A 25088-nucleotide genomic window follows, 5' to 3' on the forward strand; every position below is an offset into this window, starting at 1 on the left:
AAGTTCTAAATATGCAAGTTTCAGATTGACTTTACTGGCATAAACTGTTGAAATGATACTTTGGCAATTCTTTTTTTAATTACATAAGATATGCTGCCATTTTGTTTAGGTGCAATTCAGAGTACGTCAATTATTACAATATGTCCTGTTCTAATGCAAAGGGCCTAATCCAGCCAAACATATGTATTATTTAAACTTGAGCTCAAAGCTAAATGTAACCATTGTCACATGTACAGATATGACCACCGTCCACAATCATATTGATCATTGTGAAGACCTCAGAAGACTTTTGAAGTGGCTTCTTGGGAGGAAAATAAGCACAACGGTTTTTCTGCCCGGGGATTTCCTTCATGTTGGTCACAAACCAGAGAACAGTACGTAGAAACAGAAGATTAGTCAGCATTGGAAAGTCTACTCTCACCAGCAGATCGGCCACTCCCCGGCTCCAAACAGCATCACAGTATTTTCCTGTGTGATCCAGCAGAGTGTGCTGAGGCTCAGGGTCAACAAGGCCGACATCAGAAAAACTGCACCGCTCAGCACGAGAAGATGATCTATCTTTAACGTGAGTATTCACTTTTTTTTTGCAATCAAAAGGAAAGTACAAGTACCTCAAAATTGTATTGAAATAGTGTGCTCCCATAACAATGACACAAAAAGAATGAATTATGTATCGGTTGAAACGTGTTGTCCAACCAAGTGGCTTCAATAAAAGATGTAATCATGCTGCATTGTGCAATACAGCCTGAATAAATAGTGCTGTACAGACCATGTTCAGCACTATACTAGGCTTTCCAGAGCCTTTGAGTGATACTGCAAACACTGAGGTTATTCTGAGTTGACGCAGAGCAGGCTGCCACTGAGCACAAACATGACCAAACTTGTTAGAGAGGATCAAACTGAGATCTGCCTGCTCTACAGATAGCAGACTCAGCTCCATATTTCTAAACACTTCCAGCTGTTCGTGCAGAAACAGCACTGCAGTAGCTCTTCACACCTAGTTCATTGCTGACTTGTTAGAAAATAATCTGCAGTCCATTTGGGTGATGAAGTGCAAATGAAACAGGAGTTATGCATTGCAGAGCCCTTTAAGTCCTGCTGGAGGTACCGTGAGCAGTGCAGTATACAGTATGTGTCTCAGTGTACTAAAACTTGTTGGCTTGTCCCACAGCCAGAAAACTCCATGTTCTCTGGAAATGCCCCTAGCAACCCCCAAACGATCCAAACCCTCAACACTTGGAAGGAGGCTGTGCTCATTACTATTATTTTCCTTTTGGACTTTCAGGGATGGCCTGTCTGCTTTGCTATTTCATGCTCTCCTTATCTGCTTCTCTTTCCACCCATGGTAATTGAAGGTGGCTGTAGGCCAGTAAAAGTCCGGAGAGAAGGTGGAGGGGGGGCGGTGGAGAGGAAGAAGGACAGAAACAGAGTAGACAGAGAGAGCTGCTGGAGAGGGCAGGCTTTCATTCAGCAGAGAAACATGTGCACTGCTCCCCTAATTCACTTTCTGTAAACCCAGGGTTCTGAGCAGTATTGATCACTGGCACTCAATTTGAGGATTAACAGGATTTCACACAAGGCTTGGACACTAACTGGTAACTTTTTGCTTACATTGTTTTACTTTTCTGAGGCAACCTATTTCTGAATTTTAGAAATTATGTATGGCATTAAAAGTGTTGGTGTTGTTTTCATGCACAAACATGCACCTGCAATTTTTATTTCATCAAAAGATATTAGAATATTAGAATCTAATGAGTCCGTTTTTTTAATCATTTGAGAGAACTTATTGGGCTTACTATAGTGTTTTTATTTCAGTGTACAGTGCTGCATGTGTTTTGATGTGTTCAGATTAGTTACAGTTTTTGCACTGTTTCAACTTTTACTTTAGTGTCCTTCAGAGTCTGTGCTGCTACAGTTGCATATTGAAGACATTAAGCTCAGTTATCAGTCCCTTGTTTGTTCTACTGTCATGCAAAGAATGAATGGAATCAGCTCGAAAAAATGTCCTGGCCATTTCACTTCTCGTAAAATAGATTTTTCTTTCATATTCCTAGAATCTGGGCAGGCATACTGCATAGTGCACCACGCCATTGCATTTACTGTACTCATAATGTTTTTTACAGATGTGACACTTGCATGTATATGGACAACAATAATATGTATTTTGTGATTAGAAATAATTTTGAAAGCATCTCTAAGTGAACACAGGGATAAGACCCCCATTAGCACATGTTTTACAAGACATTATTGATCTGTTTGGACATTATTTAACGATTTGAATTAGTTGAAAAGATTTCCACGGAGAACAACAGATAGGGCTTGGCTTTCCCTTGTTGCTTAAAAAACTTGGCAGTGATAAATCCTGCTGATTTTGGCAACCATTCAGCAGGAACAGCAGTTGTTTTTTCTGGAATGGAACCATTTCCTTTTAGCCAAATTTACAGGAGATAAGTTTAGCTTCCAACAGTTCAAGTGGAGTTAAAATATGTTGTTGCGTAACATAAAGTGGAGCAAGCAAACAAATTGAAAAATGATGTTCTATCTGTGCCCCATAACTTGTTTATTTTGGTTCCTGGTGAATGTAAAAATGTCATTTTGAAGGGAAGTATACACTGTTACGAACTAAATATTTGGTCTAATACTGTCTTTACAATCTGTCTGATGACTCAGTGTTGCCCAGTCTGAACAAGTGAAATGTTATCATGGTGTAATGGGAAAGATATTTAGTTTAACAGCTTCCTGAACAGCAGTCTCACATAAATCTTGGCAAATTATTCCAACAAACAAATGGTACAACTCTAAATGAATTTATGGTAGTTATATTTATAGCCTTCAGACTTTTTGTTTTGTTCAATATTTATACTGTACGTGTGTTTCAGTTCTGCCATTCAGTCCCAAAAGGAGTTACAAAGTGTCTGTGCTGCCCCATTAACGTTAGATATCAATGGAGTTTGGTACTAACCTGCACCACAAGTGCACCTGTTATTTCTGCTACATTATGCATGCATCCCTACTTTAGCATTATAGCACAGCACGTGTAATGTTGCGTTTTCATTCCTGGATGAAGGTTGCTTCCCCTTCATCATGAATACATGTGTTTGGTCACAGTCCACAGCCGGAATTTCACCGTCTGATGGTGTAAACTAATTCCATGTGGCTTGAGCAGAGGTGTAGAAACACTGCGTTTGGGGAAAGTCACTCGAGGGGAAAGTCATCCCGACTGGACCCTGCCAATGAGGGGGTTTTCCAACAACCTCCTCCAACTCTCTAGAGAGGAGAATTCTGAAGAAAATGGCTTGCACAACTATTGCAGCTTTACGCCTTCTTGAACTGTGTTATTTAAACACTGAGTTTACATGGTGGAAAAATGCAGTCATGTTAAAGAGTGTGACCTCGTTGGCTGTGCAGTAATAAAACATTTTGTAGGCCAAGGGGTTATGTCCTAACCACTCTATTGTTGACCTTCATGTGTCACATTCAGAAATAGAAGCTGTAGGTGTAGGATCTATTCCTTCCCATCAAATTCCTTCCACAAGTCCTGCTTCTTCTACTGTATGCAGCCGATCTGGTCCTCATTTGTAACTGCCTCCTTTTAGGATGTCAGCAGTTTCTTCCTTTCACGTGTTGGAAAATACTGTAAAAGATCATTTGAAAAAGCAGCCAAATAAATAGGCATGATTAAATGTCTACCCTCTGCTCACATGCACAATGTAAACACAGCTCTTTTCATTGTTTTACGTGGTTCTTAATATCCCATTTCATCACTAATTATGTGAGCATGAACATAACCATCATTATACTCCACTATAATGCTACATGTTGTTTGCAGCACCATCAATAATATAAGTGTTCACCTGGTACTGAAATGAACTTGCGAAATGCAGTAAATAGAACATATTTAACATGCCACTGTTTTGTATTTGACATGAGACGATGATAAAGCACTGCATTCTGTCTTGTGTTGCTCTTGCCTTGACATTGCGGGATTCGTTTTCCACTTCTGAGTTTGTGGCGCAAAAGCATATCCAAGACTGCAGTCACCATAAAAGTTGCAATTTGTTCAAATGGCCCTGTTGTTATGCGATCAAACATCAAACATTAACAGCCATGCTAGATTTGGATTACATGCTGACGTCAGCATGCTAATATGCCTACAATAACAAGGTCAACATGCTACTGGTTAGCAGGGGTAATGTTGACGATGTTCACCATGTTAGTTTGGTATATAAGCATGCTAAATTATCATCAAACACAAAGAATAGTTGAGGCTGGTGAGAATGTAGTTAGCTTTGCCAAAGTAATGGACAAATAGACATTTTGAACTGTTGATGGTGATACATGTACAGTCAGGGGATCTCCAAGGTCCCGGAGACATGAATTAGTACAATATGGATATAGATACCACATTTTCGCAAAAATACCCACAACCAAAAACCTTAATCAAATTATATTAGCTACACGGTCTATTCAAAACCAGTATAGAACAAATCATTTGTTCTGAACAAAGTATTTGTTCTGTGCTGCCAGTGATGCTAGATAAAGAAACACTTAAAATGACTTATTATCCTGTTAGACCATGCTAGATAGATACTGTAGATCAGTTACCATTTATATGAGGGGTGTCAAGAAACCATCATCTAATCTGACACTCTCAGCACTAAGAGGTTATATTGGGACATCAGCGCCTTTGTTTTGAGTGCCTCAGGTTAAGGATTGGCCTTTCAACAGTCTGCAGTCAGTCGTACAGGAGAGATGTTGCTGTGCGGGAGTAGGATGGGAAACCTTTAGGGCTGAGCACATGCTGTGAAATCATTATTGATTGAGTCAATCATGCAGGTGAAGAATGGCTGTCGGGCAAAACATCACAAGGGAGGCTGTTTTAGTAGAACTAACACGGTGGATAAATACAAAACAGCTGGAGGGAGTTGAAAGCATGGAGGCAAACCAAAAAAGATTAATCATGTCAAAATTGTTTTACTTCCCAAAATATCAGTTTCCTTGTTCCGACTTGCTAATATTTTGAAACATTTTGCCATGTGTAAAATAATCATACTCCCAGAATGACACTACTGTGAGTTTCTTAGCAGCACAAGACGGAAACTGGCTAAAATTACTTCATCATCTCAAAGGTAATATTTAGTATTATAATTGGTTTTATCCGTGAGGAAGGAAAAGTGTGGGAGAGAAGACTTTCTGGGCAGGCGTGTTGTATTTGAGCCGAGGCGGGAAGAGATTGGCAGAAGCCGCAGATTTGAGGAAACAGCTGATGATACCACAGGAAACAGTGAGCAATGGTTTAAGGGTAGTTGTGGTCAGAGGTTCAGAGACTTGTTTATGTACTAGAGCTGACAGTGCCATGTGAGGATGTGGTGGATGAGGCTTGAAAGGGAAAATGCTTAGGTGTACTAAGGCTGTGCAGCAAGACTGGAAAGATGGAGTGTGCCACACGGAGGTTTGTGGTACAAGTGAGTGAATTAGGGATTTGTGGGTAGTACAGAAGTTTCTGTGACAGCAGTGGGAGGTAGGACATGAGTTAATTAGGGGAAAGTAAACACAGGTGATTTGCACTTGATAGCCTCAATGACATCTGACTGCAGCTATTTTTGGAGCTTTGACCAACCCACTGTATAGCAGCCCAGCACTTATCAGCACATAGACAAAGTTAGCACTAGCTTGTAAATATATAATGAAGTATATATCAGCTAATGAGCCAGATAAGTATCTCAGTCATTAGTAGAAATTGAAAACAGAGCTAAAAGAGAGTAAAAAATTGACAACAATTCATTATGTACATAATTACCTAAATACAAAATAAATACTTATGTCGTCGGCCGGATATGCTTACCAAACATTTTGCAATTTCAACTTTACAAGGTGATTATATGTCAATGTTGTTTTACTGCCCCCAAGTGGCCAACAAATTAAAGATTAAGAAATAATTAGACACATTTGTCTGAGTAAACCATGAGTCCTTATAATCACTGAAATTATTGCTAAGCATCTTTTCTCCAAAATGTTCCCGTCTGGTAGCCATTGTTTCTAAATTAAGTGTTTTTTCTACATGTCATATAAAGATGTGAATTGGCCTCTTCAGTAATGTGTTTCCAGGAGATAGCTACTGTAGACAGCCCAGTTGATGACACATGTTAATAACGATCTGTCCAATTAATTAATGCTACCTAACCAAAAATAATGAATCACATTAAAATGAATATATGTACAAATGCACAATTGCTGCTTTTCACATGTGCAATATGTTTGAATCCTTTATTGCTTTAATTGAATCATCATTTTAAGGAATCACACACCCTTTATTATTACTTATTTGATGGTTGGCAGTGCAGGTATAGTGGAATAGTATTGTGGTTAAAGTCTGGTTAGAGTGGACAAGCCACATTAAATGGCAGCCAAACAACTCAATAATGGAAAAACAATATGAATTTACTTCTGTCAAGGCAAGACTTACACAGAGAACACATGTCACAAATGCTTGCATTGTCCTTTTTCCTTTTTACCTGCAATACAAAGCATGTGTTTCCCTTTCCCTGTAGGTGCACAATTGGAACTTGGTACTGCTGCATAATGGGTTACAAAGCGACATCCATGCATTGTGTCTTAAGATGCCTGTGCTTCATGCTTCTCCATTTGTTTAGTGCAGCTCAAGATGAAGACATAAGAAGTAAGAGTGCTTCTGTCTTCATTTTCTCACACTTTGTTTTGCTTGTTGTCCTTACATTAAAAATCGAATGCATACATCTGGCAAAGGTCATTTGATGTACAGTAATTGCATTTTATTTCATGTATTTCACCTAACTAAATTGGATTTGTTGGAGAAAAAAAACGTGTTTAAGTTGATTGTTTATTTCCTGTCTGCTTCAGGTTGTAGGACCGCACCATGTGATTTGGTCTTTATTCTAGACGGCTCTTGGAGTGTAGAAGATGTCAATTTTGAACTAATTAAGCATTGGCTCGTCAACATAACATCCAGCTTCAACATTGGACAGAAGTTTACCCAGGTTGGAGTTGTCCAGTACAGCGATAACCCCCTCATAGAAATACCTCTGGGGAAGCATTTCTCCAGCAAAGACCTCATCAAAGCGATGGAGTCCATTGATTACATGGGGGGAAACACAAGGACTGGGACGGCCATTAAGTTTGCTACAGACAAAGTGTTCGGCCTGTCTGAGCGTGGCCCTTCAGGTATTTCCAGGATTGCTGTTGTTCTCACAGATGGGAAGTCTCAAGATGAGGTTTTGAAGGCAGCAGAGGCAGCGAGGAAAAAAGGAGTCATTCTGTTTGCAATCGGTGTTGGGACAGAGACAGAAGCGGCCGAGTTGAACGACATTGCAAACAAGCCATATGCAAAATATGTCTTCTCGGTTGAGGACTACAAAGGTATTTCCAGGATCATACAGATCATTCGACAAAAACTCTGTGAAGGTAAGCAGCTGCAGTTCATTGTCTATAGCTAAACATGTCAAATATTATAAGGTAAAATATTACTCTTATGACAGTATCATTGCTATGAATTTACCTCCGAATACATAATTCCTCCATATCTAACTTATTCTCGACTCGTCCTTATTTCACTCTTTGTTTGTTGCAGAGACTGTTTGTCCAGCCAAAATCCCCACGGACTCTCGTGAAGAGAAGGGTTTTGATATTCTGTTACATTTAAATTTGGCTAAAAAAGCCAAGAAGACTAAAGGGGCATATTCAGGCACCAACGCCTATCAAGTGACATCTCGCGTCGACTTGAGTGAAGCTACACGGTAATCAGCTTGCTGTTATTATTTTTCATCTTCACCAATGTATTCCCAAGTTGATTGACTTTTATATTTGGTCCACCAGGACCCTTTTTCCCGATGGCCTGCCTCCGTCATACGTTTTTGTGGCCACACTGAGGTATACAGGAGCGGTGGCCATGGAGGAATGGGATGTGTGGAGGATACAGACGCGTGATGGGAAACCTCAGATGGCGGTGACTTTAAATGGAGTTCAGTTCACAGTCATGTTCACCACAACCAGTGAAGCACCCAGTGGAATTCAAACAGTGACATTTTCACATCAAACAGAAAGGGTATGGGAAAACTTTTATTTATTTGAGACTTTGGTAGAATGAAAGGATAATATGTCTGTTTGTTTGTCTGGACATGGATTTTCTCAACAATCGTTTTCACACAGGGCTGGTTTATTGCTATAGACGGGAGAAAGTGCAGTGTTGAGTACAAGTTGTTTGAAGTAACAGTTCTCCAGGCACTTCACTGCTTTTACACTTTATGAACAATTTGCTCTACAAAGAGATTACAACACAGTCTTTTGTGGTTGTGATAATAACATCTAGGTCTTGACCAAAAATAGGGGGCAAACGATGGTATAAACTGAGTTGCACTATTGGAAACTTCGGATCCAGCCTTTTTTATTGGGACTAAAGTAGTTAATTAAGGATGTCTCGGCCTATACTGCTTCTATTTTGAATATTGTTATTGTAATCTTACTCTTGATAGTCCCAAAATTCTTCTGAAAGTAAATATGAATTGCTGGAAAATGGCCCTAAGAGCCTGAATAATACATTTATGCTATTAATTCTGAGTATAAATGCTTGTTACTTGTTCAAGAATCAGAGTTATCAACAGTACTCAAAGGGTATTCTTCGCTTTAATATTTGAATACTCTGAGAGGCACAGTAAACCATTTTAAATCACTGCACTGCTAAGGTTTAAACATTTCTTTCAAACACAATACTTGTATTTTATAATTGGAAATCGTCCAATTCACACATCCACAAGGTTACATAAACCTGAGCTTCAGAAATGTATTCAACCTTTACAAAAGTAGGATTGTCCTTGTCCTTGGAAAAGTAACGCCAGTCAATCAACTATCCCCCCTTCAGTTTATTCAGAACATATAAAACAATATAAAATGTTACCAAATGAGTATGCCTACATTGCATGGTAGATATTTTATAGTAGTATTTAGTAAGAGCCTGTTCTCGCAGAAGGTTTGAAATGCCACAATATTTCGAAATAAATCTTCAAAACCATGTTCAGGTTTTTAACAAATCAACAAATGAATTTGAACTTTGTTGATTTAAACAATAATTAACAATTGGTTTGCTCTTGACAACAATAACAGCAGTGAACACTCACCCTCCAGGGGGCAACATGTTTCTCGTACTGTATGTCTTTATCAGCAGACTGACAGCCCGTACCATTTTAATTAATGAATTTTTCTTTCTCTTTTTCTTTGACAAAAACAGCTGTTTGATGAGAACTGGCACCAGCTGCGTCTGCTGGTCACCGAGGAGGATGTCACTCTTTATGTCGATGACCTGGTAATTGATACCCAAACCTTGGAGCCCCCTGTTGGTATTTTCATCAATGGAAAAACACAAGTCGGAAAATATGTCAGCAAGGAAACAACAGTGCCGGTAAGTTCAAAAGCATCAAAAATCCTTTTTTTTTTAATCAAATACATGTTTGTTGCCAGAAATGTAATCTAGTGGTTTGTTTACTGGACAATAGAAAGAGGGAGAGATGGTTAAATGAATAGTTCTGCAAACCCAGCCCGGATATTGTATATGTTCAAAACAACAACAACACACCGTTTATTGCAGACTCCTGAGACACATGTTTAACTCTGTGGACAATAAATCTTTGGCGAAAATGTGCCTTTTTCTCCACAAGTTCCTATTAATCTTTGTTTTATAGGTCTCAATTGGCACATTTTGCTACGTAAAATGGCGCAATGAATCATAATCGTGCTGTGTTGTAATTAGCTCTGCAGAATGTTATGTAGTGTGATAATTTAATAACATAACATTTAATGTACTGATAATAATATGGAAAAGAAGAGTAGCTGTGTTTTGCACAATACTTATTTTGCGTGTTATTATGATAAAACAAGTTGACTATTTAAACTGCTTCAAGCACATAGTATGTGAGCATTTAGGATGGTTTATCAATTCACAGCATTGTTGGCCACTATGATGGTATATGGAAAAAAATACATATAAAATCATGTAAATAATGCAGCCCCCTTTTCTTCCTTCTATTTTCAAAATAAAATCCTTGGTAAAACTGGCTCTATATTCTTATAGATAAATATGATAAAATAACTTACATCCTACTAAAGGATTACTTCCCATAAGGAATAATAGGATACGGTCTGTGCAGAAAAAATACAAATAACATTATTCATTTATGACTTTTAAATTTCTCAGTATGTTGTCACATCATTAAAGCTGTGGATAGTGTAAGCCGCAGCTTGGCGGTAAATGTTATTGTGTGTACGGATCCATTGTTAGAAGGATCACATAGTTTGAATTCATTCAACAGTCAGTGGATGTCCTTGTGTGAGTATCACTTTCGGATAAATACACTTATAATTGGAAACATATTTCTTTATAATTGGACATCTGAAAGTACCCCAATGCTATTTTATAAACAACATTACATTATCATAAACCACAGACCACAGCAGACCTTCTTATCATGTTTAAACCTAAATACAAGACACTGTTATTGTTAACAAAACGATATTGTTCTACATTGATTAATGCCACCCAAACATGCAGTCATACTAATGTTTTCATGAGGTCAAAAATAATATAAATCATATGTGGGGATTATCTTTCGTCTTGAATGGATTGCTGAAGTGAAACATCGTACGGGACATTCTGGAGCAGTTTCACCCCATCATCGACAAAATACCAAATAATGGAAGAAAAGTGTAACGTCGCTTTAGAATGCTTCCAACACTGAGGGAGGTTTGGCAACATGTAGCTGCTCATTGCCCAACGAGGGCAATTTAACAGTTGTATAATAGCAATTTCAATTCATTAGTAGCAAAGCACCTAACATTGCAAAATGACCCTGATGTTTGGTTTGTCAGCTTGTTTGGAGTTTCCCACAGCTGAGGTTATTTTTAACAAGAGTTTTTTCTTTGTTCAAATGTTGTTTAGTTTGAACTCCAGAAACTTCGCATCTACTGTGACCCAGAGCAGAATGTCCGCGAGACTGCATGTGAAATACCGGGTGTCGTAAGTACAAGAGTCTGCTTGGCACTGAACATGTGCTTCGGTCCAAAAGCCACAAAGATGACTTATTCTCACCTACTTCGCATCTTGTCCAACTACATCTGCTTCTGTTTCGAAGCACTTCATTTCACTGCACATCTCAAACTGCATGTCATGAAATTATTTTCTTGCTTAATGTTTCTCAGCAGCAGTGTACTGTAGTATTGTGTAGTGGAAGTGTACACTCAGCATATCAATTTAAGTCACATCTGTTGATGCATAATCATTTGTTGGAAGAAGATACATGGATCAGTTTCAAACATTTTGCACTCAGTGCTTTTTTTTTAATGTCTGCTGGCTCTAACTATGTTTGTGAAGCATTGGCCTTTTATTATGCTGTAGTTGAAATTGCTACAACCAAAGAGCCAGCGCCAAATTCCTGCTTTTACTGTGATGATGTGAGATAAAAATATCAAAAGAGAAAAGAGTAGCCTGAAATAACAATGCTTGCCAAGTATAACACAGCTTCTTTCTTCTCTCTGTGTGCTTTTGAATGGCTTATTTAAAATGTAATTAATTCATCAATTTCCTTTTGATGTAGGTTAGAAATTGCCTGATATCAGGAAGTATTTTTTTGAGTGAGATTAAACTATGAAAATGTAAGCAGAGACCTAAAATGTAGATGCAGTGTGTTGAACACGGCAAGTTAGGGACATTTGTTTGTAATATAGTAAATATATTATTTTTATTTGAACGAAATAATGGCTTCAAGTTTCAGTATTGGATTTTGTGACCAACACAAATATTTGAACATGAATTAACAGGTCGCTCATTTTCTAAATCATGAACCAATAGTCCAAAACACAAGGCTATACAGTATATTATTATACTCATAATTTAACCTCTAATATATATATTTCTGTATGTGCGCACAATACCTGGTCTTTGTTCATTGCAGTGCTACACTCCCGATGAATCTGAACCAACTCAGGAACCTTGTGTTTGTCCTCCTGGATCCCCTGGAACACCAGGAATAAAGGTCTTTTGAAAAGACATTGTTCTTTTTATAATATTTGTCATTCTTTGTATTTTTGCAAATGCAGCACATACTGTGCTGCTACACTGAAAACCAGATTACAAGCAAAATTAGCCTGCAGAAAGGCATGCAGAGACAGTCTGTTCTTGGTTTAGCACAGAGCCCTTTGTCCTCAGTGTTCATACAGTTGGTTAAATGTTTACTGAAACTGTTTTCTGTTGAAATCATATCATCTTTAACAGTTATGGTTTATGGCGGGTGATTTTAGGAGATAAAGGAGAAAAGATGGCTTTTGTTAAAAAAACAGCGCACAAACCTTCTCTTCATCACAGCTCAGCTTTGAGGGAATGTGTGCTGATGTCTAAATGCTGCTCTCTGTGTCTGATAAGTCTACGTGATGAACCCGTGAGGTTACATTTTTCCAACACAGTAGATCAAATGTAACTACAGTCATTACAGCCTGTAAACATAGATTTCCTGGGTGCCAGAAACTGTGCGGTTTGGGGAGTTTTGGCACTTTTATCTCCTAAATACACAGTTACCTGCTGAAAAATACAAATTATGGACACACATAATAGCCTCTTTTCTAAAGTAAGGCAAATTGCGGCTAGCCATTGTGACGAAGTTATGGTTAGCCTTGTAAGAACCTAATGTGCTGTTTGCTTGAAGCAGACCAGGCCTTTGCTTGGGATAAACACTGGTTTGAATGGAAAATTACTCAAATGGGGTATAAAACCTACTTGTTTCCCTTTATTGATCGCGGTGTATCAACCAAATAATGGCAGTCATAAAAAACTTTACACACAGACCCTAGAGAGATATTACCTCAGCAACAAGACTCTTTGTTAATAAAACCTACATGGTTTCAGGCATGTTTGTGTTTATAGTGTCACATCCAGGTTTTACTACATTTACTAATAGATCCAAAATGCTGAGACCATGGCAGGCTTGCAGATGTTCCTTATGACCCACAATGTGTTCAAGACCATCTTACATTAGATGAAAACAACTCAGCTTTGTTCAAAAATTATAAATGAAATCGACAATCTGTGCCAGAGAAGGCATATTGTTACCAGATATGTTTAAAAATGGATCCATTTTGCTGCTTTAAGATTGCACGATGAAAATGACCTCATTCCACTTTCTTTAGGGGGAACAAGGAAACTCTGGCAAAGCTGGTCAGCCTGGACCTGCTGGTGCTGATGGTAAGCCTGTGAGTACTACATAGTTCAATATACAAACATACAGATCATAACCGCCAAAAACACAATCATAGCGGCATCCACATCAGCATCGGAGAAAATACCCATACCAATTAAGTCATTAAATCCTGACAGTGTCTGCTCGTTAATCCTATATGGTTAAAACCGCTCCATACGTAAATATAGTTATTCTTCCAATGGGTAAATAGAAAACATGTCTGATTATACCACTGGAGGAAGCACAGCAGTGATTTTGTGTGATGAAAACCATCCAAAAGTGAACCACATGTTCTAGAGCATGATCAAAAACCTGCCCTGCAGCATAGAATACACACAGTTAAGGGGGTTCAAATGTTTAACCAATTGTGAGTATCACTCTTCTTTTTTTGTTTGAAGGGTATCCCCGGGATTAGAGGAAGTCCAGGGCTACCAGGTCCAACAGGAGTAGAGGTAATGAAAAACTTGCCCGAACATTAAATTCAGCATCCAGAGTACAGTATTTAAAGCTGGTTTACTTTGTTTTTGGTTACTCCGCTCAGGGTGCTCGTGGGTCAGATGGGTACAAAGGCGAGCAAGGAAGGCCAGGTGTTTCGGTAGGAAGGTCAAACATCACATTGTGGCCCAATAGATTTTTGGAATTAATCTGTTGCACAATATTTGACAACCAACAACAATTGTATAACCTAACTCTGTTTTGTTAGGGGGAGAGAGGTGTGTCTGGATTACAAGGACTGCCTGGACAACAAGGAAAGAAGGTGGGGATGATCAGTATTCTTGGTACTCAATAATACGCTATACATATGTTGTTCAATATACTGTATTTTTGGGTTTAAAAAAGATATCCGTTGAAAAAACAAGTAAAATACAAATATAGATTAAATCAGCAAGGTAACTTGTCTTTTTTTATGAGATCAAATATAGGATTGACAGGATATCCCTGCTAGACACATTAACTTGAATCGTTTGAACAACGTCACATCAATCACGGTAGAGACCATATGTTAGAAATATAAAACCATATTCTCCGGGAGAGTAAAACAAAGGCAAGCAGTGCATAAATAATCCAGCATTTTACCATTGAAGGCCTCAACAACAGCCACGGCAGACTGGAGCATAAACCGGACAGTTCCACAGCTTTATGTATTTTTTGTATTGCTTTGATAGCTGTTAACGTTTTGCCAATAATGGTATTTTGACTTGGGTAATGCATCCTCTCTATATCCTCTCTTTGAAATCATCCTACCTTGTAATCAGTGTGACCACAGGAGGTTCCTGCCAGTTGGATGAAGTGGACAACAAGTCAAGCAGTAAATGTCATTTTGAAAATGGTCTCAGCTGTCTGCACCTGGAGCGAATCCTCCCGTAACATCTGCGCCATTGTTTGAGTGTTACTCACAGGTCCAGGATGCATCACATTAAGTGTTTAATAGTGCCTTGACTGTCTTCTCAACTTTCTTTGATTAGGTAAAATACTTTGGTTTTTGGCAACACAAATAAAATACAGAGCTCTGCATTACCTAATGTCAGTAGGATTTACTATATCTTTTCCCCTGCTTCCTGTAGGATTTAACTATCATTATGTTTAATGTTCTGCCGAAGTGCTTTTCAAAAATCTCATAATTGGATATTTCCTTAGTGTTATGGCATCATGAAAGAGGTGAGGACCTAGAGGGGGTGGACTGCCAGTGAATTTCCATCACTTCTTTCATGGCAAAGTAAAAAAAAAGATCTGGTCAAAGAGGGTCTACAAATCACAAACATATTATAGTTATGTGGGTTGTAAGGTATATTTTCTTTGGATTTAAACCTACCGGTATTTACATCTACCTTACCAAATTGTTCCCACATTTGAAGGCCACCCAATGGTGTCATCTAATTTTCCTGGCAAATGATATCGAAAACAGAAACATGAGATGTTTGCTAACTTAAGTCAGAAGCACATCATTTATGGACACAAGAGGTAGAAGAAGTGTTTGCCACTTAGCCAAAGTAATGGCTATATTTGTGTTACTTGTTCTTTACCACAGTCGTTCATGACCTTAGAAGGAACAATGCTTAGGTTGTCTCCATCTAGTCTTTGCTAATGTTCTCTGTAGGTCATCAACAATGTAACTACAATCTTTTTTTTCCTGAAATCTGCGTTCCTATTAAGAAACTCACAGTTGACCGTTGGGAGTATGTGAAAGCTCTTACTTGCATATTTGCTGCACACCCAAGATTAAAACATACCAGCCATTGCTTACACTACCTATGCTAGCAGCTGCCCATGTTTAATGCTCCATAGCATCAAACAAAGTGCTGCCAACTCAATCCCACACTTAACGCGGCATAAAGACAATTCAAGCACTACCAGTTGGCTTCCATGATGGTGCCTTTACTGCACAAAGGCATAAATCCTTTGTCATGTTACCGCTTCCTGTTTGTAAACCGAAAGTTGAACCCAGCTCAAACTTAAAGAAAGTAACTGTGGAAACGTTTGACTAAAACGTATTTTCATACTGTATACAAATTTTTTTTCAAAAGAAAGAAACAAATCGATCAAACCAGTGATAAATACGTCATTTGGTTTAATGCTGTACAGTCATTGATTCCTCGAGTCAATTAAAATATTTTTGGTTGATGGAAAGCAAAATCTGAAAATAAATGATGCTATCTCGCACTTTGTTTCCAAGTGCTGTCCTTTCTAGAGAAAATGTGAAATTGCAGAGAGGGATCCTCCCAAGGTCTGGGACCATTCAACAGACACGTTCCTCACGTCTAGTTTTAGGTCGGCCAGTGCAATCTTAACAATGCCTGATGCAGTTTAACTTGTCATTCCCCCAAGTTCTAGGCCAAGTAGTTGCTAAATTCAGTGTCTATCCCAGAAAAACAAAACCACTGCTGACTAACGTTGTATAATGACTGCATAATTGTGACTACTTCACAATGGGTCTATGACGTGCTTATTTCCCAAGCGGTACAGTGTAACTATCTTTCTTAGAAACATGGATGATTTTGTTTAATATTCTTGCCAAATCTTTTGACTGTTTTCCAGGGTTCAATAGGATTAACAGGAATTGCAGGGTTACCTGGAAAAACTGGGCAACTGGTAAGGGTTCCACCAATTCTAATGGCTAATACAAATTACATAAGAAATATAAGAATATAAATCAACTTGATGCCATGATGTTTCCAGGGAGAAAAGGGAAGTTCGGGACCTCCTGGGCCGCCAGGTTTTCTAGGAGAACCTGTATGTATAAAACAATTCAAAATTGAATCTAAAGCTCATGTACCGCTATAGTCTTGTACATTTGTTTTCTCTGGTTTCAGGGTCTACCTGGAAGAAATGGAAAGGGCGGATTTCCAGGGAGACATGGTCAAAAGGTCTGCCTGTTTTGCAATTGAATAATGTTAAAAAGCTCATTAAGGGATTATGAGAATAATGGAGGCATGAGTTTGGCTAAGCTGCACATGAAAAGACTTTGCTGTTGTGTTGTATTGTGGATGTTTGGCAACCATGGAAATTAAGTCATACAGTCCTGGTGTCTCCCTCATCTTTTCCCAACCCCATTTGACTTGTGTACACATCAAAGTTTAGATTGATGCCTATTTAATGAATCCAACATGTACAAATATGAGCGAATGATGTTTGTGATGTTTCAAATTAAGGGTGTGTTACTACTAAATTTGATTAGAATGTTATGCATTTATAATGTTTTTGCTTTTTTGTTTTAAGGGAGAAGCTGGAACTGGTGGGATACCTGGTGTTGATGGAAGTGAAGGCCATCCAGTGAGTTGTAAAAAAAAATGGTGCACATTTGTTATTGGTTTGAGCTGATCAATCTTGGCTCTGACTTGAGGAAATGTAGGTTTTGAATGAAAATTGTATGAAATATGAAGTAATTGTCAGATTAAAAAGACGGAAGGAAGAGGGGAGTTTTATGTACGTGGTGATTACATCAAGGTTTACTAATTGAAGCTGACATAAAATGATACTCTCATTTACGGAAGATTAAAAAAGGCAAATACCGTAGAAGACCTGATTTTATGGATCATGCAGATTTGAATGCATAACATGCATTATTGTAGAACCGCTTTGTGTTAAAATACTGTCAGCAGTATAGAGAATACCCCTGACAGCCAGTAAATTAGGGGGTATTTCCCCTGTAGTTCATCCCAGGATAACCCTGTTATGCAACAAGGGGGCTCCAGCTATAAAGTAAGGCAGAAAAAGTAACTCAGCGAGGGAATGCTCTAAATCTGTTTTAGGAAGAAAGTGTTTCAACCGGGCAGCTTCCCCACTGATCATGACTATTAGTGTTATCCAAAAGTTTGTGTTGGGTCCACAAAAGATGAGTCACTTGCTCCGCAAGCCTGTAGCCTTTTCTCCTTACCCGAACAATAGAGTCATAATGTATCCATGGAGACAGGATTAGCAGTGTAGCTACTCAAGTTAAAACAAGATGAAGTTAGCGCTAAAGTGTGGCCCCAAGACGGGGATTTCCTCACCTATAGTTCTAGTGTCTGGGTGGCTCACAGTACATTTCTGTCTCCCCGCCTGCCTGTCAAATGTATTGACTAAGAACATATGTTACTCAAACTTCAGTCTGAGGCAACCTCTAAGCATCTGCAAGCATTTATCTCAGAGGAAAATAATGTCAAAACACAAAACTTCCCAGGGTAGCTCTGTTGCATGTTGTGAAACACATCAATTTTTATTGTATTAAACAATTCAATTCTACATTTAGATCCCCATTCCTTTTTTTCCCCTACAGGCAAGAGCAACTACTTTTTATATTATTGCATTTATCAGCAAATAAAACATATGGACAGTTTATTTGCATTAGATTTATATCTTAAGGTCGTAAGCTTTGAAATAGTGCTTTAACAATTTTTACTGACACATGAAAGCAATTATATTACTATGAAAAAGAATGAACTAGAAACAGTACCGTTTTTAGTATCATTTCAGATTCTGAGACATATTTTTTTAAATCTTGAATATATTGATATGCGATACAGTAGCCTAATGTGTTTTATTGCTACCAGGGTATGCCTGGATTGCCAGGAAATGCAGGCTTAAATGGACAAAAGGTGAGTTCCTGTACCTAATGTATGCGGAAATAAGATAAACAAATTGTTTTGCATTCTCTCTCTTCTCATGTTTGACTATAATTTTCATTGAAGGGGGAAGCTGGTTTGCTTGGATCCAGGGGCTTCAGCGGATCTAATGGACCTCCTGTAAGTTAAACATCTTTTTGGACTACTCTTGTGTACACCAAAGAGTTAATATTGAATCTGAAAGTTACCAAAGCTATTCTCTCCTCTCCTGTAGGGTGAAATGGGTTTACCTGGTGCACCTGGTTTAAAAGGATCAATTGGACCTAAGGTAATCATGTATACTTGTTAGAAAATCCCCTTTGAGGTCTTTCAGACAGCTTTACTTTGAGTGAAGCAAAGCCACAATGAACAATCACTGACTTTCATCCCTCCGACAGTCATCAAAACCATTCAAAAAAGTATTTAAAATGGATTAACTGTACACTAAATATATTGAGTAGTTTATCCCCCTCTGCATCCTTGGGGCTATGAGCGCCAAGAAAAGACAATGCTGCAGATCAATCCACGCCAGCTGGCATTAAGAACCATAGCTGCATGCCGGGATATGTCATGATTTTAGTTGAGTCCAAGCCCAATATAGTATAGTTAAACAGCTGCCAAAAAATATGGTTAAGTGTAGCATTATATGACATAAAATCCCAAGCCACAAAAGCAGTGGATAGCATCACTAGGAAAAATCTAAATCTTTGGAGCCTAGTTGGTTGAAATGCATATAAAGAAGTTGGGTTAGCAGCATTGCATGTTTTGTTTGGTCTATATTTTTTTGAAATACACTTTAGCACAAGCAACGATCTCTTGGCCACACCGGCAGAGCTAAATTAAGCGATGATCCGGTCTTACTGCTTTCGTCAGTGGAATTTTTGTGGAAATGTAAGCAGTCTGAGCCTGTCTGGGCCTGTCTGGTCTGGGCGCTCTGTCTCCTAATCACTTTTCATTAGCTGATCCGGGTTTAAAAAGCCAATGTGTATTGGTAAATGGCACATAAGTGAAAAGCTAGTTTATGGACAGCCAGGCAATACTTTGATTTTATGGCAGAGATTCAGACTGCAATTACAGAGGCTTGTTCAACTGGAAAAGAAAGCACACGCTTAGACATAATTGAACGTCAGACTGCAACTCACCAAAGCATTGTGAAAGTAAAACATGCATCAATGATGATGAATAATGACAAAAACAACAGCAGTCCAGTCAGTGAATTTATGTGTTTTGGATGTTCTTACATTGTATTTCTGTAACATAAAGACATGTTTATGTTTTAATCTAGGGGAATAATGGTGAAAGTGGAAGTCCAGGTATACAAGGAACACCAGGGCCTGTGGTATGTTTTCATTTAAATAATGTAACATGAACCAGTTGGCTTTATGTCTGCTTTAAAATACTGTCATCATTTATTGAATCAAAGTTTTATGTCCTGCAGTTTATAAATAAAGGTGTTGTTATTTTTAATGATTGGTGTTAAATGTCACACTGCTACAGGGGAGCGCAGGAGAACTGGGGAGAGCAGGGCAGCTGGGGCACCCCGGAATGCCAGGCCTCACGGGCAGCAAGGTATTTTTACATACTTTTTTCTGTGAGTGTTGTGACACCGTCGTCTATCCTTATTAATCCTGTTGAAACCTTTTTTTAGGTACATCATTTATGACAAAGACGATTCATAATTTGTAAAGTAAATGTTTACTGGTCTGGGTTAACCCAGTCTGGTCAAACCTGCAGTATATTTGACTGATATTCAATTATAAGCATCAGTTTGCCACAGATTTCAGCTGTAATAACTCACATTCCATATCAGCCTCACAGTTAGTTTTCAACCCAGAATTGTAATAATCTTTTTATATTTGTATAAAATATAAGCCAGATGTGAGAAGTATTGTGTAATGAACTATATGGAATTATTGTGGTGACATATTGTAATGTTGACTGTATTTCACTGTTAACTCTTCCAGAAAACGTAGTATAAAATATCCATGTCCTTTTATTTTTTCAGGGTCAAAGAGGAAGTGCAGGCAACAGAGGACAGGCGGTAAGATTCAAGATATATTCAGATTAGTCACCCAAGCAGATCGCACTATGATCATGTTGATCTATGTAATGCTAATCTAAATAGTAATTCACTTTATCACTATTGGGTTTTGGAAAAGGATGTCAGTGCATTACAATCACAGTGAGGAATTTATCAAATAATTGTCTATAATAAGCATCCCTCTATTAGTGGAGGAACATATTCTATTACATGAGTGTTTATAAACTAGTGTAAATATAGTCTTTCTTTTCACATATTTATTATGGTTTGGGAAAGCAATATGTTTTTTGGATGTTTGAAAGAACGTTTGCCATTCTGTTTTGACTTTCAGCATGTTTTTTCTACATTAAGATAAACTGGATTCTTTGTTGTAATGACACCTATATCACCTTGAGGGTGCAACAGGGAAGTGTAATCATATTTATGTCTACTGGGCAATAATGTGTTTCATTCAAAAGACATTATTACCCATAAATAGTACATATTTTACATCAATTATGTTTTGAATTGATATGTTTACCTTCTATACCGTCTACAAAACCATAAGCTGCACACAGTTCAGGCTTGTGCTTGAAACACTGATTATAGATGGTATCATCACGTTGGTCTAATGGTTTTCTCACCAGGGAATTACCGGTGGAAAAGGAGAGCAGGGTCGGCCAGGGGAACCCGTGAGTTTCTTCAATCAGCTTTGTTGTGTTACAAAAACGTTTAACAAATGGACCAAACTAGTGTGAAAATGTATTATAAAATTACCCTATTTTATAGGAAATTTGAATGAATTTGTTCTTTAAATTATTTTATTTTCATTTGGTGCAAATTAAGATTAACTTGAACGATATATAAAAAATTGGCCTCAAGAATGGACCATGAATCTTGTCTCTGTCTGAGGAGGAAAGTTCAAAACTGTGACTACGTTTTATATGTGGATAGTGCCACCATGTGGCCATGTTTAGGGCAAGCACTTTAAATCTTAACTCATTACTCCCCAACCATGTGGCTAAGCAGCCTTATTTTTTGTTGGGAAAATAATGAATAAGGAGTTGGTTCAAAACAAATCTAATCTATCAATACAGGATATAAAGGACAGGACATTAACAATATCTTTTTTCACCACTCCTCATTTGTAATGACTCTTTTCCACAATTTATTGTTGTCAAATTATTTAAATCATGGCCTATTTTAAATAAATTCACATAATTGCGAGCACATGCAGGTGAAACTGTAACTGCATTTGGATGACATTGGTACACCATGTGATACCACACAATGTGATGCCATTAAGCCTACAGGTAGGGCTACAATGGCTTGACACATACTCAGTGGTCATAAGTCTGACATGCTACACATTTAAACCATTGTATTTCCAAGATTTAGGCTTTCTCCAAAAATTCACAAGATGTTACCAATGATCATTGAATGTCTTTTTTTTAAACTATAATCTGAGTTTCTGTTATTATAAATAAAATAAAAATTGTCCAGCCTTGTGCTCTCTTGAATGTTTTCTATGTTTTAATTAACGAATACTTTCATTGACAGGGCTCCACTGGTTCAATGGGACTTAAAGGAGAGGTATGTTGGGCTGATTGCTTTATTAACTGTACCTCCATCCAAACTGAATTATTGTTAGTATTGCCAACCCTGGGGTGGTATTTTTGCCAGAAAGGGACAACAGGAGATGCTGGGCAGAGAGGTCAAGAAGGTCATGTGGGACGGCCTGGACAATCAGGCCAGTCGGGCCTACCCGGCACCAGAGGGCTGCCAGGGGACAGTGGTCCAGCTGGCCCACCAGGACCTGAAGGAAGACCTGTATGTGTGCTAACTTTACTCTCCAATGTGTATTTTATTCTGATGTTTTATCTGATTATGACTAACATAATGTAATGGTCTGATCAATACTCAAGGCAAGTCAAATGTCGGACAATCACATTCGGCAAATCTGCAGAGAGATCCTTCAGTGTGAGTATAATCATTGACAGATGACATATTGCTGTGTTTCATCACATGTCATAAATATTTTTGTTTTCATTGTCAATCATAGCTGAGCTGCCTATATTAATGGTGAGCAAGCAGCAGAGTAGCTGTACAAGATGTCAAAGCCGGCCTGGATCTCCTGGTCCTCCAGGGCCAACTGGGCTCCAGGGACTCCGGGGTCCTTCTGGTCTTAGTGGCTCCAGGGGACAGCCAGGCCACCCTGGTCGGCCAGGGCGCCCTGGTCTTAATGGGCTGAAAGGTACAACCAGTGCCAAAGTCTACAGTGCGATTAGAGCTTTTTTGCAGGATGCTTAAACAGGTTCACTTCTGTTTGCAGGAGAACAAGGTTATAAGGGTGAGAAAGGGAGCCCGGGTCGAACCACCAATGGAGACCAAGGGCCACCAGGGCCTCCAGGTAAATCCTGTGGCTGATTATTCGCTATTTTTTTTACCGCTGTGTACTGTTTTGTTGAACTGATAATAGCTTAGTATTTTTTTATTTTACAGGTCCAATGGGTCCCCATGGGTACGGTAAGCCAGGTACTCCGGGTGAGACTGGATCTCCTGGTCTGAACGGAGCAGAGGGCAAAAGTGGTAATCTTGGCATCCCCGGTCAGCCTGGGGTGTGTGATCCATCCATGTGCTATGGTAGCATGATGAGGCGGAATCCTTACGGCAAAGGGCCAAACTATTGACGTGATGCAGCGTCACTGCAGGCGACAGTCTCCAGCTGATGTAGAACAGTCATTCTCAGGAAGATCTCATGATTACGGTTTCTCTATCACGGAAACAAAACGGACCTCTGCTAACACCTTTTCTGTGATCTCAAGACAGTCAAAAATAACTAGATCTTATCATATTTTCTGGCTTTATTATTCCCATGTATTTCAAGATACTTTTTTTGGTGTTAAGATAATTAATAATGGGCTCCATCTAAAACCTCTCATCTGACCACCGTCCACTTCATGTCTGACTGAATCTGTCTCTAAGCAGTGTGCTTGGTGCATTTCCCATATTGCCCCCTAGTGTTGCTTCATTGTATGTTGTTCTCTACATTTTTACCACACATACCACATACATCTTCTGTTAAAAAACCACACAACCTCTATGATCTATAAATTCCATGTTCAGTGAATGAATTGACCATAAATGATGTGTAATTGGCATGTTTCAAGACTGTGATTTCCTGTAGCTGAGTGTGAGCTACCTGTGTTGCTAAAGCATTCAGTGTGACTGTTAAGCACTTCAGCCTTTATGAAAACATTTTACAACAGTTAATATTGTGTATCACCCGAGATGAATGCATACTTTTCCCCATATCACTCATTTAAATGTCATTTTATTCCATTTAGGAAGTAAAACATTTCATCGCCACAGATCAAGCCAACATTTTACGTTGAAATTTGTTGTCCTTTATGTTTCTGAAGCTTACCTTACATTACTGTAGCAGGTATTTTATTGTTATTTATAAAAAGAGACGTAACTGTGTATTTCTACACTGACATGTCTTAAAAAGCGTTTGTAATTGTATTATTTTGTGTTATGGTGATTTTGTATGAACTTCTTTGTCTAGAAGTAAAACATCATAATGATTTTTGAACATAGTTTGGTTCTTATTTTGTTTTCAGCTTTATGGGGGTGTTTCGACTGGATGTTCCATTTTAACTACAGCCTCAAACAAGTAGATGAGTGGAACAAAAAAAGAGGTCCATCACATTGGCTCTCATCTAAGGACAGGGCACTGGAAACTTGAATACGTGCAGCTAGAAAGCTTCTGTGGGCGGCATGTGTGCGTTAGAGACTTCAGGAATATTAATTGAAGTGCTTTGAACACTAGGTGGAGCTATGTGGTAACATCCCAGCATATTCAGGAGTTTTACTCTAGCTAAGAAGGGGGCTTCCTTTTTTTCATTTTGGACAGCAGCCACCCATCACATGGAAACCTCTGAGTATTTATGTTTTTAATTATCCCAGCATACTTCCTTCAACATGCTGTTTACTTAGTTCTCCTCTGAGAATGTCAGAGCTAGGCTATATGCTCTTTGCGTTAAATTAACTTTTCTTTCCATACTACTGTTTGGGGTGTTTTTTTTTTTTATAATTACAGAGATTTAAATTAGTTTAGTCTGCGGAGAGTCTAATGCTCTTAATACTGATTTGCAGTATTAACCTCTGTGTTTATTTTTATGTCAAAGCTGATGTTTTCCTATATGGAAATGATGTATAATTTGAAGTGAAACAAAATACAAGCTGGCCTACGTGTTTGTTTGTGCTTTTAATAAAAATAATAATGAACAGCATCCTAGGAGATAATGTTTAAAGCCACACAGAAATACAAAACAGGATCCTTATTGTTGGTGGAGAATGCAGTTGCAGTGCTGTCCCATAAACACGGGACTTCAATAAGTTGAGGTGATTAAAAGGCTCTGTCATTATTCTTTCACTCGTTAAGACGGGCTCTCGGATTTCAAGTGTCTCCTTTTACACTCCTGAGCCGCCACATTCATCATGGGACCGGGCTGAAGTTTTATTGCTGCCGCTAGAGGTGGATGCAAAAACAAAAGTTGAGTGTGGGATGGACTCAGAGGGCAACCAGCCCCAGTGCACTTTCTCTCAGGGGGAGAAAGAAAAAAGAAAAGAAAAATGCGAGTAAGAGCATGAGTGAAGCTCATTTTTGACACATTTCATCCGCTGGAAACTCCGGGTTATCCCTCGACGTTATGGGCGTACCTATACGTG

The 25088-nt window shown here is 38.5% G+C and overlaps 1 protein-coding gene across 1 annotated transcript; it reads left to right on the top strand.

Annotated features, from left to right (window-relative positions):
* Positions 1-1349: 1349 nt before the first annotated feature.
* On the top strand, positions 1350-24438 carry col21a1 (collagen, type XXI, alpha 1). Its single transcript, XM_010773187.1, has 29 exons — positions 1350-1595; positions 6552-6679; positions 6880-7440; positions 7607-7772; positions 7852-8080; positions 9260-9430; positions 10964-11041; positions 11976-12056; positions 13204-13266; positions 13652-13705; positions 13795-13848; positions 13957-14010; positions 16290-16343; positions 16431-16484; positions 16565-16618; positions 16971-17024; positions 18284-18328; positions 18422-18475; positions 18570-18623; positions 19620-19673; positions 19832-19903; positions 20340-20375; positions 21002-21046; positions 21915-21947; positions 22038-22184; positions 22280-22334; positions 22417-22608; positions 22687-22764; positions 22857-24438. Exons 2-29 carry the CDS (start codon positions 6583-6585, stop codon positions 23042-23044), a joined length of 2877 nt encoding a protein of 958 aa, XP_010771489.1. The 5' UTR covers positions 1350-1595; positions 6552-6582; the 3' UTR covers positions 23045-24438.
* The last annotated feature ends 650 nt before the right edge of the window (positions 24439-25088 follow it).

This window comes from Notothenia coriiceps, unplaced genomic scaffold (genome assembly GCF_000735185.1).
Source record: "Notothenia coriiceps isolate Sejong01 unplaced genomic scaffold, NC01 NC01_scaffold00012147, whole genome shotgun sequence".
Taxonomy (NCBI): Eukaryota; Metazoa; Chordata; class Actinopteri; order Perciformes; family Nototheniidae; genus Notothenia; species Notothenia coriiceps.